The sequence below is a fragment of the Onychomys torridus genome, chromosome 11, assembly GCF_903995425.1.
Source record: "Onychomys torridus chromosome 11, mOncTor1.1, whole genome shotgun sequence".
In the NCBI taxonomy this organism is placed as follows: Eukaryota; Metazoa; Chordata; class Mammalia; order Rodentia; family Cricetidae; genus Onychomys; species Onychomys torridus.
The window spans coordinates 2,448,827-2,465,137 of NC_050453.1; the positions used below are offsets into that span (position 1 = coordinate 2,448,827).

At 46.4% G+C, this 16,311-nt stretch overlaps 1 protein-coding gene across 4 annotated transcripts in view; it reads left to right on the top strand.

Annotated features, from left to right (window-relative positions):
• Positions 1–16,311, top strand: part of Utp25 (UTP25 small subunit processor component) — a 77,042-nt gene that overhangs the window by 23,170 nt on the left and 37,561 nt on the right. The window contains exons 12-13 of one of the 4 annotated variants that reach the window (XR_004946173.1): positions 1,635–2,086; positions 15,364–15,710. Coding sequence is in view for 1 of the 4 variants with exons in the window: in XM_036202084.1 (XP_036057977.1) it covers positions 1,635–1,878 (244 nt within the window). In the remaining 3 variants the exon portion in view is untranslated. Of the gene's footprint in view, positions 1–1,634; positions 2,314–3,300; positions 3,681–15,363; positions 15,711–16,311 lie in introns of those variants that run through there. The other 3 variants (XR_004946172.1, XR_004946174.1, XM_036202084.1) reach the window with 3 other exon arrangements.

The window sequence follows — 16,311 nt, forward strand, 5'->3', positions numbered from 1 at the left end:
AATTGGTGCCGTTGTTTTTATGCCCTGGCTCCGATCTCATCCCCATTTTGCTTGATTATGAAGGTAATATTAAGTTGTTCAGTATGTAGTTTTCTCTGGCAGAATTTTATTTTCTTTTTATTAGTCTTCATTTAGTGTGTGCACAGGTAGAGATCGAAGGGCGTCTTTTCGGAGTCGGTTCTCTTCCAGCATGTGGATTCCAGGAATTGAACTCAGGTTCCCTCACCCATGGAGCATCCCTCCTCCTCTGGCAGCTTTTTAGTCCTGTTCTGCTGTCTTGCCTTTACTTCAGCCCATGCAGAACAGGCTCAGAAAATGTACCACACACACACACACACACACACACACACACACACACACGAGTAAAATAAATGTAGTCAAATTTTTTTTAAAGGTCAGATATTGTGGCTCACACCAGCACTTGGGAGGCAGGTAGATCTCTGTAGGATAAGATCACCCTGGCCTATACCACAAATTCCAGGCCAACCAGGGCTACACAGTGAGATTCTATCCCATAAAAATAAATCAATAATCAATATTTAAAATTTGGGCCAGGCATCGTGGTGCAGTCTATAATCCCAGCACTCAGGAGGAGGTAGAGGCAGGTGATTCCCTGTGAGTTTGAGGCCAGCCTGATTTACTATCGACTTCCAGGTCAGCAAGAGCTACATACTGGGTGAGTGGTGGTGGCAGCGGCATGCACACACACCTTTAATCCTAGCACTTGGGAGGTAGAGGTAGGTAGATCTCTGCGAGTTTAAGGCCAGCCTGGTCTACAGTCAAGTTCCAGGACAGCCAGGGCTACACAGACACCCTGTGTCAAGTAAGAAAAAAAGCTACATAGTGAAACCCTGTCTCAAAAAGAATATTTTTTTTAAGAAATACAAATTTATTATTTTAGACAAAAAGGGAAATGTGATATATTATGTGCTCTAATAAATTTTTCCTGAAGATCAAACAAAAGAACAATCCACTAGATTAAACATAGAGGCCAGGCAGTGGTGGCACACACCTTTAATCCTAGCACTTAGGAGGCAGACATCCATCTGGATCTTTGTGAGTTCAAAGCTTCCCTGGACTACATGAGATTGACTCAGTCTAGGAGAAAAAAAACAGCCAGACAGTGATGGCACACACCTTTAATCCCAGTACTGGAAAACAGACATGCCTTTAATCCCAGGAAGTGGTGGCTGGGCGGAGAAAGGTATATAAGGGGTGAGGAGACAGGAACTAAAGGCTTTTCAGCAGAAGCATCCCTTTCAGCTAGAGGTTTTTTTGGCTAGAGTCTTCCGGGTGAAGACTCAGAGGATTTCAGTCAGGATTTGTGGAATTGGTGAGGTGAAATGTGGCAGTGGTTTGTTCCTTTGTCTCTCTGTTCTTCAGACAAATTTTTTTAGGGTACGCAATATATCACCACAAACAAATTTTTGTTACCATTGTCTTAAATTCAGCATTAGGAATTCAGTTATGTTGTCACAAAAATAAACCCGCTGGTTCTACGGTTGCTTTCTGTCCATGGTTTGCGCTCTTCTTTTCACCGCAGGCATCTAGCGACATAGTGAGCCATGTCTCTGAAGCCATTGGTAGCACAGCTTCGCTGGCTGGCTTCTTCATGCCTCCTCCCTCTCTCACAGGTACACAATAAAAGGCATCAGGAACCTGATATTCTACGAATTGCCAACATATCCTCACTTCTACAGTGAAGTCTGTAATATGCTGAGAGCCACCAGTAGAGGAGAGGAGGCCACGTGGACCTGCACTGTGCTCTATTCCAAGTACGACGCCCAAAGGTTGGCCTCTGTGGTTGGCGTCGAGCGGGCGGCACAGATGCTCAGGTCTCCAAAGAATGTCCACCTCTTTGTCACTGGAGAGAAATGAGTGTGCAGCAGGACAGTCTGCATCAGTGAGCCACGTAGACCTGATTCTCATCACTACCCCAGGAGCAAGCTCCAGACACACTGCAGTTCTGTGTCCCTGGGAAGTGCATTATAACTAGTGTTGGTGAGCACAACTGCCAGATCCAAGAGCAATCTGCAAGGACTGTCACATTCAGAAACGAAGCTTGTGCTTGTCAGACGTGTAAGCTGTAAGTTCTCCAATTATGGTCTTACCTTTTTACATGGGGAGGATTCTCTGACTTTCCTCTCCATTCTTTCAAAGCATTGGTAGTGTTGTTTGTGAGGCTGGCCAAGAGAGTTGGCAACGCCTACTGCCGTGTCGTCTCAGTCTTGGCACATGTCCTGTGGAGCTGCTTTTCCAGCCAAAGTAAAAGGTTATAAACACTCTAATCTAGAAGAGTGTATTCATCACTGATCCTTTGAAACTCCTCACGGTGTTTTAATAGCTGACACATTTACAGCAAGTTACATAAAGCAGCGTTTATTTCTACAGTTCAAGAAACACCTTTTAGGACCCATGTTTGATGCCCGTCCTTATTGCCACTGTCTTTTGTTGCTTTAGCTGGTTTTTAAGTCATGTAGCAGGTGAAAGTGAAAAGGAAATCAGGGGTTGGGGATTTAGCTCAGTGGTAGAATGCTTGCCTAGCAAGTGCAAGGCCCTGGGTTTGGTCCTCAGCTCTGGCCAAAAAAAAAAGGTAATCATACTCTGAAACATTAAAAATAATATTTTAAACTTTATTATAAAAACAAACGCCATCGCAAACAAAGAGCCATCACAGATGACTGTTGCTTCAGGTGACAGGGAAGTGCAAGTCTGAGCCAACTAGGTTGTTGGGCAGTTGCCTGCCAGCCTCACAGGCATGGCCCCATCCCTTTGTGTGTTCTTCATGTGAGCGAGAGTCGTGTTCTTTGGGACCTCAGCACAACCTTGAGTGAGCAAACTGTCGATGCTGCCACCAGATCCCTGGCTCCACTGGAGCCTTAACCACGTGTACCAGCCTTGTTGAACCTGCTGTGTCCCATACTTGGAAACACAGTTTCTTATGGACTGAATTGACTGTGAAGCTCTGAGGCCAGGAACTCAGATGTTTCTTAGGTTGGATTAAATGGCACCTGTGGCAGGAGCCTCACTGAGCCCCATTACTGCCGACCCGACTGACCACTTGTCTAAAGTGAAAAGTTAATTTCTACTTTATTCTTTTTAGGTTTTTTTTTTTTTTTTTTTTTTAGGTAGAGTATCCACCCCAGGCTGGCCTGGGACTCATGACAATCTTTCTGCCCTTGGAGTTCTGGAATCACAGATTTGAGCCACCTTGCATGGCCTCACTTTATTTTTAATTTATAGATATGTGCTTCCTTTTTCATTGAATGGGTTACAATCTTGCCATCATTATTTTTTCAGGAACTACCCTGGTCTCAGATATGACCAGTAGAATCACCTTCAAGCTGGATCCTGTGTCCTTCTCACTTGTTCGCTTCTACTTAGGGATCAGGGATTGTATTTCCTGACACAACGTTCAAGTTTTTCTATTTCAAGCCCCATCTGTGGTGAGGACAGTAATGTGTGTTCAGGTCCAGGTTGCTCAAGAAGACCTTGACATCTTAATATTCCTTCCTCCACCTCCCATGTGCCACTAACACATCTGGCTATTTGTTGTCATCAAGGCTGTTGGTTGAGTTTTGTTTGTCTTGTGTTTTTAATTGATTGATCCATTGATTGATTTATAGTACTTGAGAATCAAACCCAGGCCCTTGCATGAAAGTCCCCAACCCTTGTTTTTTTTTGAGACAGGATCTTGCTATGAAACAAGACAGGCTAGCCTCAACTCATAACCCTCCTGCCTCTGCCTCTCAAGTTAGGATTACAAACCCAGCAGCTCTGGGTGTTGGGTTCCTTGCTGACCTTCCCTGCCAGCCCCAAGCTCTTCATCAGAGTTTCGGAATGCTTGTCTAAATGTGCATGCATATGTGAATACACACAAACATTGAAAGTTACTTCTTGTCTGCATATTAGAAACTGAATTCAGATTAGTATTTCTATTTCCAGTGTATGCTGCAGGGTTCCTTCTGAGTGATTTCCCCTGTCCTCAGACACAAGCCACAATGGGTATATATATTCTTATACTTGTACATACTTAAAGTTTGTTAAAACAAAACGGTAATGGCTTGGCAGATAAAGGCACTTGCTACCAAGCCTGGGAATTTAAGTTCTATTCCCAGAACTCACATGGTAAAAGACAAAACAACTCTGACAGTTGTCCTCTGACCTCCACTTGGGTGCCATGGCACCTCACCCCTCTCTCCCACCACCACACACACACACATAGCTTTATTTAATATGTATATATAAAGTGATGTAATTTGGGGCAGTTTTTAATGCTAAATAAGCATTTTGATTTCTCAGCATAAGCAAAACCAGTTATTCCAGATTGAGTTCTAAATTTCAGGTTATTTAAATGATAGAAACGAACCAAACCCAAGCAAGCACAAACTTCCTGGATGTACAGATCTCCCTGTGGTTATTGGCATCTGTGTGCCACTGTTTGCCATATTCATCATTAATTATGAGAAAGGAAATGTTTGTTGCTTTGTTGAAAACTGTGAAACAAAAGAACCATGATTCCTCAGATCTGTTTGCACAGATTTCATGTGAACTGCAGCTCACAGGATAGATTGTTGTAACTTCCGAGAGTGCATGGACTGCCGAGAGCTGGTGTGATTGATGTAAGAGATGACATCACAGCAAGGGAGGAGTGGCCCTCAGACAGCGGCCGTGGTGATCATGTACACTGGAACCTATCATGTCAGTCTTTCCAGCCTCCTGATTAGAGACATCTCCTTTCTCCCAGCATCTAACTTGGTAGTTCTTAGGCAGGCTCATTTGCAGCCCACAGAGTCTGGAGTGATCCCAGGCCCAAGAAGGCAGGGGCTTATCCAGAAAGTGAGACTTTTAGACTCCGCATAGCCATCACAGCTATTTTGGCACTTTTCTTTTTGAGGAAAAAGGCTTTGAATCGTGACCGCTGCTCACAGCTGGCTGTACCATGTGCAGTGTTCAAAAAAGAACAGGCTAATCACAGAGCCCACAGCAGAGATTCAGCCCTCTGCTGGCTTCCAAAGGGCTTGTAATTGAGTGCAGATGGCCCAAGCAAGATGGTGGGTACATGTCCCTGATGACTCACAGCTCAGAGGACCAAGGGATTTCCAGAAGCTTTGATGCCTGATTGTACCCCTTGTGTGGGTAAGGATAGGGCTGCTGAGGGTAAGGTAGAGAGAGACAGGTTGTGATCATGCTTGCTGACTGCCTTCTACTGGGCTTCCCTGGCATCTATCTGCAGACAGCTCAAGTTAGAGTTGATGAGCCTAGAGTCTCAAGATGGCGAAAGGCCTGGGGAAAGAAAGCAGGACTGGGAAGTTCTTTACAACCATCTGAAGAGCCTTGATGTGTGAGCTATAGATGGCTGTGAGGTGCTGGAAGCTTCCAGAAAGAGTGCTTTGGAAGCCACGCTCTTCAGGGTACGTCCTCTGGAGTCTGAGGCCTCTAGCTTTCCTGCCCCTCCACCCCTTTTCTAGATGGCTATGATTTGTGTTTAGTATAAATGCTCCTATGCCTCTGTCCACACTACTGTCATTCCTATGGGACTTGGGATCGTGTAAGAGGACAGAGCTCAATCTCAGAAGCAGATGGTGACCATCTCAGTAGTGGAGTCCTGGTACTGCGAAGTCAGGAATAGGCTTGGAATGCCACAACCAACTCTTCGTTCTCCAGAGATCTGAGCCTGTGCTGGTGGGCAGCTCAACCTGACTATCCCCTCGCTGCTAAGGTAAGCATCCTGCCAGCCTGCTCTCCCAAAGGCCCACAAGTCAGAGGTGCCCTGACCAAGTCATTGTGGTCATCATTCTTGGGCCTCTGACCATTTGGGCACCATGGCCTCAGCTGACATATGGCAGGAAGGCTGTCTGCTTACGTCTGACTGGGGAGCTATTCTAGAGCTGCCCATCTGCCTTCCTGGCTGAGCAAGGCCAGGAATGACAGGGGTGTCCAGCATCCTGCCAACCTTGCCCTCACTGAACTCTGTTCCTCTCTCCAGCAAGGTCATGCTTCCCAATGGAGGGGACACCCAGCCTCTGTCTTTCTTCGCCTACCAGGACTAAGTAAAGGCCAAAACTCAGGATGCGGCAGAGGGCAGCTGCCACACAGTCCTGCGTAGTCCCTTCACTTTACATGAAGACCTGCACTGGGACAGTATTCAGTTGCCTGACTGCTATCAGCAGTGCAGAGTTAACACTGCCAAGTCCCCGGGCCTTCACTTCGGGCCTCCCCAGTGCACACTGTTCTGTAAGGATGGGGGAGGGGCTGGCAGACATAATCCTATGGGGATTATAAAAAGATGTCTGGGCTGTCACTGAGCAGTGGCTGTAAGGACCTCAAGTGCTTCAGAATGGTGTGCTCTGTCTTTTCTAGTCAGCAGTGCTGTGTGGAGATGCTCTGAGTCTCCCTAGTCCTTGTCCTGTTTCTGAAGCTGCACTCAGATCTTTCTCGCCCTCCCAATAACCCTCTGTTTAAAAATAGCTACCGTGTCCGTGAGCCTAGTTTTCTCCAAGGCAATTATTCCGACTTCCTTCAAGACTTTTTTCTGAAAAGTCTGTGTTGCTTTTAGTCTTTTAAAAGAGTAATCCATGCTCAATCAAAACAAACAAAACAACAACAACAACAACAAAAAGTGAAACAAACCAGGCATTTGTGCCTGAGGAATGAGGATCCTGATTACATGGCCAGCCTGGTATATATAGTGAGATCTTATCTCAAAACAACCAAAATCAATAAAGCAAACCAAAAATAGTACAAACCAAAAGTGAAACATCTGTGTGTGTGTGTGTGTGTGTGTGTGTTTACACAGGGTCTTAAATGTCCCAAGCTGGCCTTGAACTCGTGTAGCAGAGGATAACCTTGAACTCATGATTCTCACTCCTCCCAAGTGCTAGGATTTCAGCTGTGTGTCACCACATGTGTACTTTTTATGTGAAAAGGTTTTGAGCATGCCTCACTGCAAATTTCAAGGGTGTGGAGACTTGAAAGTGTTATGCACTACAAACACCAGGTGGCAGTGGGACCACATGTAGTCCAGAGCTCCCTCTGGGTTCCTTGGCCTTGTTGCTCCCAGGGCCTCAGGCCCGGCCTGGCCACTACCACCCCCCTCTTCCCTCTCTTCCACTTAGCTCATGGCTGTTGTGCTTATCAAAGTTGTTCTATTACCAGTAAAGACTCAGGAGTCCGATGTTGGGGTGAAAACCCAATAGATCAAAGAAGCAGAGGAGCAGCCAGTTGATCTTCCTTTTTTTTTTTTTTTTTACTGGAGACCCAGCAAGGGCCTCTCCACTCGTCCCAGATCAAAGAGACTTCAAAGTCCCTCCCTTCTCCTTCCTGTGTGTCTTCTCTATCCATATTCATGGCTTCTCTATGGCTCATCCTGGTCAGCTAGTTGCTGGCCCTGTCCTGATTCAAGGTTTACTTTATTAACGGTCTCGGGATATCACAGTGAACTCAAATACCTGCAGCACATGGTGGTGGAAGAGACAGACATGTCAGCATGAGTGAGAGGGAAAGAAATAATTGGGTGAATAAACCAAATTTTGGGACTGGAGAGATGGCTCAGTGGTTAAGAGCACTTAGGAACACCACATTGAGTGGCCTACAGCCACCTACAACTCTAGCTCCAGGGCATCTAATGACCTCTTCCAGCCTCTGGGAACACCTGCTCCCATGTGACATATGTTCACACAAACACAATCTTAAAATATTTACACACACATGTAAAATTTCAGCTGGGGATGGTGGCACGTGCCTATAATCACAGTACTTCGGAGGCAGAGACAAGAGGATAGCTACAATTCTGAGAACAGCCTTGTCTACATAGCTAGTTCTAAGCCAGCCAGAGCCAAGGGCAAGACCCTGTCTCTAACAGTCGTGTGTGTGTGTGTGTGTGTGTGTGTGTGTGTGTGTGTGTGTGTGTAACAGTCTCTGCGACCATGCTGCAGTCCTCCATCCCTACAGTTCTGTTTCTCCAGGCTTTCCTGAAGTTCACCTGAATTTTCTGGTAGCTGGGGACACTTGGGTCCTGCCCATTACATTGCCCTCCCTTGAGAAGAGCTCCCCAAATATACCAAAGAAAGCTGACATTATCACCCAAACAAGAATGAAAATGTCCTCTTCTGGCCTCCTGAAGGACCTGCTCCCATGTGGCATATGTTCACACACACACACACACACACACACACACACACACACACACACACACGAATTCTAGTTTGCATAGATTTTGTGTGAGCATGAAGACGATGTGCCCTCTGAACACAAGTGGACACTGACAGGTCTCCCACCAACTCTAATCAGTACCAAGAAAAACTTTCCAAACAAATGGTTCATTCCTGCATGGTGTGTATGTGTATTAAACAGGATAAAGGCTGATAGGAGGGGAAAACATAGGTTTACTGGACAGAGATACTTGGCTTTCAAACAAAACAAAAAAAGACTTTGGCATGAGGCTTTATTTCTGGCAGGCATTTTCATGCAAAGACCAGCAGAGAGGAACTAAGTTGCTTGGTCCTTCTGCCTTACAAAGCCATCAGTGCCTACACCAAGCAAATTCTGGCTTAGTGAGAGGCTGCTCATGGCCCTGAACACAGGTCCCAGAAGATGGCTACCTAAACCCTGGAAGTGGAGGGTTTTGTTTCCATGACAACCTCCAGCCACAGCAGGTGGGGAGGTGGGTGTCACACCTGTGCATCATTCTCCCAGCACCAGTTTGGTTCCCTGCTAGGAAACCTGAGGCAAAGACTAAATCTGGCTGCCTGACTTGACTTCCAGGAGCAGGAAAAGCGAGAACCCAGCGGTCTCATCTGTGCCCATGGGGGTCTCAGACTCACAGGAAACACTAAGCAGTTCCTAGCTCCTTAGGTGGCAGAACCCAGCTGCACTGCCTTAGACATCTGTCTGAACTGCATCAAAGCAACGCGGCATGTACAATGAGGTACAGTGCTGCTCTTATTGCTGTAGACATCATATTTCCAAGACTTAACTAGTTCTTCCTGTTGCCTAGAGAGCAATGCGGAGAGAGCCTGGAGATAGGATGCTGTCTTGAGGACTGGGGGTAGGGGTGAGGGCGTCAGAGAGCTTTGTGGGCTGGACTTTGTCCAGACTGGGACATTGGAAAGGCCCCAGACCCAAATGGGACACAGCAGGAAAGTGGCTGCAGTGAGCTCCAGGTGATGAGTAGTCAGAGACCAGTGACCAAAGGCCAGGTCAGGCACCTTCCCTAGAGTCTGGACCTACACGAAGGGTCTCTACAAATCTGGAAGAGAACTCCCAACTATAGCTGACATTGTTTCAGCCAGCCAGGAGGGAGGATTCTGCATGCAGAACTAATCTGCTTGCTGTATAGACAGGAGACATTTGCTTGGTTCTAAACCTCCAAGGGGTGTTTGTGCATTGGTTTTCTGGGGCTGCCATAACAAAGAATGCAGGCTGGGCAAGTTCTACAGCCAGAACCTTCCGTTGCAGTCTTTGAAGGTATTCATCCTGGGTTTCCCTCTGAGCATTTTGTGGTTGACCATGTTCATCCTCCCACAGTCATCCCACTGTGTGTGTATGTGCCCTGCGCTTGCTTTATGAAGACACGGGACAAGGATAATAGCCTCCTTTTACTTCAATTGCCATTTAAAGACTTCCTGCAGATGCAGTAACTCTAAGCTGTTACACTGAAGGTTAGGATTTCAGTGTAGAACAGGCAGGGGTACAGTTCCGTCCACAGCAATCAGTCATTCCATCTGTCCACCCACCCAAACTGATCCAAATGCAAATATTAAAAAGGACTGCTGAGGAAGACCATACTTCCAGAAGAAGTGACCCTAGAGAAGCAAATGTTACTAGAACAGGAAGTAGAGAATTTGCCTTCTTCCGTTGTGGACTTCTGGTACTTTCTCTACCCACCCTGCAGAACCAAGGTCCCAGTCCAGTTTGTCCCATTGCCCACCCCCTCTCCCACCTCTGCTCTGAGCAGCTGGGGAAAGTTCTGTAGTCTTTGCTTTCTCTCTCCAGCCTCTCCAGAACAAAGTCCCCGGCATCTGCAGAAGCCTGCAAGTATTTTCCTCTAGGGAAGTACTCAAGCGTTGTGATAAGCAGTTTCATTTGTGGTGTTTGACTCTCTGTAGCTCAGGCTTCCAAGTGCTGGGATTACATGTGTGAGCCACCTGACCTGGGTACAATCAAGAAGTTCCTTATTAGAACATATAGTGCCCAAGCCTTGCCCCGTAGTGGGGTTGGCAGGATAGGACAGAACAAAGGAAGCTAATTGGTGGCCAGGATTGTCATAACTGTCCCATGTTCCCCAAAGGCTGACTCCGTGTCTTCAGGCTTTGGGTGGGGTCTACCACGGATGGAGGTTGTGAGTTGTACGTGATTCTGCTGGGCTGCCGTGGGCAGTATCTGCTTTCTTCTGGAAGGCAGCCCTGTGTGCCACAGCACTGTCTGTATTCCTCCCTTTGCCCATGGGACTCTCCCTCATCTCTGGTTGGGCTCCTATAGCCTGCCCACATCTTTATGAATAGACCTTCATTAATCTCTAATAACTCATTTCAGTGTGCCAGCTGTTTCTTCTCAGGGTCCTGAGCTTCCCTGTGTGCTGGGCTTGGTTACAGTATTAATATGCAACTCATCTTTAGAAAAATAGCTTTGGTGAAATACAGTTTCCATACCATATCATTCTAACTCACTCATTTAAGGAGTAAAACCAGGCTGGAGATCCAGCTCAGTGGTGAAGTGCTTTCCTAACACACATAAGGTCCTGGATTCAGTCCTCAGCACTGTCAGATCACCTAATTAGTGAGTCATTACAAGTGTACAGGCCCGGTGGTGGTGGTGGTGCATACCTTTAATCCCAGCCCTTGGGAGGCAGAGGCAAGTGGATTTCTGTGAGTTCAGGGCCAGTCTGGTCTACAGAGAGTTCCAGGACAATCAGGGCTACACAGAGAAACCCTGTCTCAAGGGTGGAAAGAGGATACAGCCAAACTAGGCATGATGATGTATGCCTATGCCTAGTACTCAGGAGGCTGAGGCCATCCTGGGCTACATAGAGAATTCTAGGGTAGCCAGAGCTACAAAGCAAGAGTCTGTCTGAAAATAAATAAAACAAAAACCCTCATACAACCAGTGTTTGTTTGTTTGTGTAAAGAATATTCCCACATATGTGCAAACATCAGCACAGCCAATTGTATATGTTTGTCACTTCAGAAAGCACCCTCAGGGCTGGCAAGATGGTTCAAAGGATAAAGACATGCAAATCCCCAGATCCCACAGTGGAAGCAAAGAACTAACTGCCCAAGGTTCCCATGTACTATGGCATGTATGCACCCTCACATCCACATATAATAAGGAAGGAAGGAAGAAAAGAAAGAAAGAACCCATGTTTCCTCTAGCTACCTCCTTACCCACTCCCAGACACCCCTTAGCAATCACTGGCCAGCTGGGTTTCCCTGTTCTGGGTTTGTGTGACTAGAATAATGTGGCCTGCTGTCAAGACTTCTTCCCCTTGGCGTGACGGTTCAAGGATCTCCCAAGTTAGAGCCTGCATCCATGCTTCACTCTTGGTGTGGCTAGTTGGAATTCAAGCTGATATGCAATACGCTTAGTCATCCATTGGCCGGTAGTGGCTGTTGGATTGTTCCCTTTTGGGTGCATGTGAGCAATGCTGCTATATACTTTGAGGGGTAAGTGTGTCTGTATGTGCATGCTTCTATTTCTTTCATGTCTGTACCTGGGGTTAACTGCCGTGTCATGATGTAGCTTTCTGGTTCCATTTTCCCAAGCAGTTAGGCAGCTCTCTGAAGATCGACTGTGTCCTCACCAACACTTGAATTGTGCCACCCCTTCTCAGGGGTGGGGTCGAGGGAGGGTGCAGCACATCTCTTCTCAGTTTTTATTTGTATCCCAAAAAGATTTCCTTGTGTGCCCACAACTACCTCATGCTGTTCATGCTGGCTAGCTTCCCTTACAGAAGAGAAGAATGAGGCAGCAAGTGTGACTTGCTCTCCACAGTCCATGGGGAACAGACTGGTGTAACAGCCCTAGAGATGGGTCCTCATGCTTCTAACAACCAGTGCACATGCCCTTCCCTACAAGGACACGATGAAGAGGGGGTGACGGCAGGAAGGTGGGTAGCCAGAAGACTTACAAGGAGGAATGTCTACCACTCAGTTTGAAATAGTTCATACTGCTGCACAGAAACCTCCTTGTCTCCATGTACAAACGGTTATTTTGTGGGAAGTAAGGGTGGGTGGGTGTGGTGGGGGGCTTCTTGATGAAGCCCAGACATGAACATAAAGGAACAACCACAAGATACAGGACGGAGAACAAAGACTCATCTGGGAAGCAGCTGGAGCTAGAGCTCAGGAAACCCTTTAGTAATCCACAGCACAGGGAGAGAGCCCTTGCCAGCCACCATCCATGCAACTCAAGCAAACCTTCTCTGGATAGGAGGACCTGGAGCCCAGCTGGGCTTCATTTAGAAAGTGGTTTGGCAGAAGTACTGCTGTGTTTGTATCCATCTTCTATCCCACCCCCAGTTGTTGGCCTCTTGTCCAAATCAATATGTGGGCCCGATCCTGCTTGGCCTTTTGCATTTGCACTGAACACGCTGACCTTGACATGACAGGGAAATGGGTCCAAAGCATTCCTCAAGGGTGGGAACTCATGGGCCCATGGGCTCCTGCTTGAACTGCTCCTCTCCACCACCACACACACATCACACGTTCATATTCTCTCTCTCTCTCTCTCTCTCTCTCTCTCTCTCTCTCTCTCTCTCACACACACACACACACACACACACACACACACACACACACTCACACACACACACACTTCCCTCCCTCCTGACTTGGATTCACCTCTGGTCCTGATGTGAAGCCAAGGTCATGAGGGGGATTGAGCTCAATGTAGGGATGTTTTCTGAGTTTTCATTCTATATACCCAGCTTGTGGGCTGATTTTATAGAGAGGGCCAGAGTCAGTTCTGGAATGATAGACAGTCCTCTGAGGCAGCAATGATGAACAAGATGCTGGCTGGAGGGAATATCAATCTCCTTGGCAAGTACTTTGGGTGGGAGCCAGGAGGGCTGGAGCTTGTTACAACTGCCACCATCATTTTGCCTTACTCTTCCTTGATAGCTCCTAGAATAAAATCAGATTAACTCAAAGCTCAAGATGGCTTCATGGCCCACACGTAGCACAGCAGTGTTTCGGAGCAGCCAGCCATTAGAAAACACATGTGGTGTGACCCCTCACAAGGTCAGTACAATCTCCTGTAATGAATGGAGTGACCAGAGCAACCCTAGGACCAGAAGGGCACCCAACAACTTACAGGAGCAAAAAACTTAAAAGTGGACCAAGAAAGAACTGTCTTTTTGCCGGGCAGTGGTGGCACACACCTTTCATCCCAGCACTCGGGAGGCAGAGCCAGGCGGATCTCTGTGAGTTTGAGGCCAGCCTGTGCTACCAAGTGAGTTCCAGGAAAGGCGCAAAGCTACACAAAGAAACCCTGTCTCGAAAAACCAAAAAAAAAAAAAAAAAAAAAAACAAAACTGTCTTTTGAGTCATTGTTCTAAAATTTTAAGTTATATTTATTTAGGTGTGTGTGTGTGTGTGTGTGTGTGTGTGTGTGTGTGTGTGTGTGTACACAGGGAAAATGTAGAGGTCAGAAGACAACTTGAAGGATTGTAGAAATCAGTTCTCTCCCTCCACCAGGTGAGTTAAAAAGGCCAAGCTCAGTCTTAGGGTTTGGCAGTAAGTTACTTTAACCACTGAGACATCTCCTTGCCTCTTCTTTCCACTTATTTATGAGATAGGGTTTCTCTGTGTATCCCTGACTATCCTGGAATTCTCTATGCACTCCAGGCTGGCCTCACAGAGACCCACATGCTTCAGCCTCCCGAGTTCTGGGATTAAGGGTGTGGGACACTACTCTTGGCTCCGTGTTATTTTTTTAAACAAAGAACTTAAATCTGCCAGCTAAGACATGAAAGCCAGACAAACTCCACTCATTACAACGCACAGAGAGTGGATTCTTATAAAATTGGAAGCCCATAGCAGAAGAGGAAGTGCTATACATCCATCAAAATAGAATTCTCATACAGTTAAATAGATAGGCTCACTTAACACATTATCTGTTGCGCAGGACAGGATAGATCAAAGAGGGAAGATAAACCAGTAAAGATTCAGGCATAGGCGTGCAAAGCATACAGACCCAACTGTGGGGTTTAGTAATTACCTCCATAGGCTCATGAATTTGAACACTTATTTTAGGACATCAGAACCTTTAGGAGACAGCTTTGTCTGAGGAATTAAATGGGAGCAGGTCTTGAGATTTTTGTAGCCTGGCTCGCCTCCTGTTCTCACTGTCTCTGCTTCCTGTGTATAGATAAAAATGTGATCAGCCAAATTCCTGTTCCTACCATGCCTTCTCTATGATGAACTCATATCTCTCTGGTACTATAAACCAGAACAATCCTTTTCTACTCTAAATTGCTTTTGGTGTTTTATCATGGCAACAAACAGTAACTAATACACCAGGTGACGATTTAACAGCATTAAGATCAGGTCCTCTGGGGTCACATTTCCTAATTGACAGAATTCATTTCATTTTACCAAACAAATCTTTTTGAGACAATCCCTCAGTCTGGTTTAGGGTGGCCTGTAACTCACTCTAGCCCAGGCTGCCTTCACACTAGGGGTGGTCCTGTTGCCTCAGCCTTATGATTGCTGGTATGTCACGCTCATGATTGCAGAGTTGTTGTTGTTTTTTTTCAATTTAGCAGTCCTCTCAGGTTTCTGTCTAACCTTGCAGAGTCCAGGCCTTAGTCACTTAGTAGTTAGAAAGTTCAGCTAAGTCACTGTCAGGTGACTTCATGAGGGCTTGTTGGACAATAGATGGTACTGGCATTAAATGATACATGCAATGCCTTTGTTTCATATTAATAATAATACAAAAATATACAGCTTCATTCTTGGTAAGATATTTGCTTCTAAACAAGGTCACCAATTCTGAGCATAGTGGTACACACCTGTCCTAGCACTGGGAAGCAGAGGCAGAAGGATCCTGAGTTCAAGGCTAGGCTAAACTATACAGTGAGATATGATCTCAGAAATCCAAAAGGAAGCAAAGAAGCAAGAAGTCACCACACCTCACTTCATATAAGCCCAGAAAAGGGATTTTCAAACAATCTAGCCCAAAAAGCAACCCTCCGCCGTTCTTCCTGCCCCTAGTCTTGTTTGCTTCTCCAGAGGCACCAGCCTGGCAGAGCGGATTGCCCTACTTCTCTCAGACACATCTCCCACGTCTCTAAGCTGTATTTCCTGTTACAAAAGGAGTCCCAGTTGTTAATCATGCGTTTGATTTCTTTGTTTTCTCCTCAAGGGTCAGAAGTCATTCTCTGGGTCCTACTCAAGTCTGAGTTGGCTTTGCCAATCCCATCAGCCATTCTGACTCTACTTACAGGCAAGTGAATCTGACAGCAAAGGAATTGCTTGTCAGCTTGGACCATGACCCAGCCCTGTTGAACCAGGATTAATAAACTCATCGATGGAGTTTTGGTGGTTTTACCATTTGTCTCTTCAGAGGAAATGCTTGGGAAGAGCCCACATTTGTGTCCAGTGCACTTGAAAACGGGCAGAATCGAGTGAGAGGTTTTGTGCTTGCTTGTTTCATCCTAAAATTTTTTATTTTGTGTGTAGGGTGTGGGTGCATGCCACAGAGTTTATGTGTGGAGGTCAAAGGAGGATTGGCAGGATTTGGGTCTCTTCTACCATGTAGGTCCTGAGGATCAAGCTCAGGTCACCAGGCCTGGTAACAATATCCTTTACCCACTGAGCCATCTCACTGTCCCCTGCTTTCTTTTTGTGGTACCTGAGATTGAACATAGGCCCTCATGCATGCCAGGTACACACTTTACCCCTGAGACACATCCCCAGCCCAGAAGCTTGTAACTGCCATCTGCTATACCAGCCCAGGAGCCAAACAAGGACACATTTCCAGCTCAGCCCACTGGCCTCTGAACTCTCCAGTCTGATAACTTTTTCATTATTGCTGTGGACCATCCAGTATGTCCCCCTTGTGCCTTGCTGGTTCTAGGACATCCTAGGAGCATTTTGCATAAAATAGTCCTTAGGTGTCACCATCACGCACTGTCTATCTCTGGTCCATCCTGGATGCCTGCACTGGGTTCTGTTGTAGGGATCATATAATCTAGGAAGCCACAGGTAACAACCACAGATATTTCCATGTAATAGTATGAAAGCCCTTGTCCCAAGGCCACAAAGCTCCTGTGCTGTGATGGCCACTGTGATTACCTAAGTCCTACAGAAC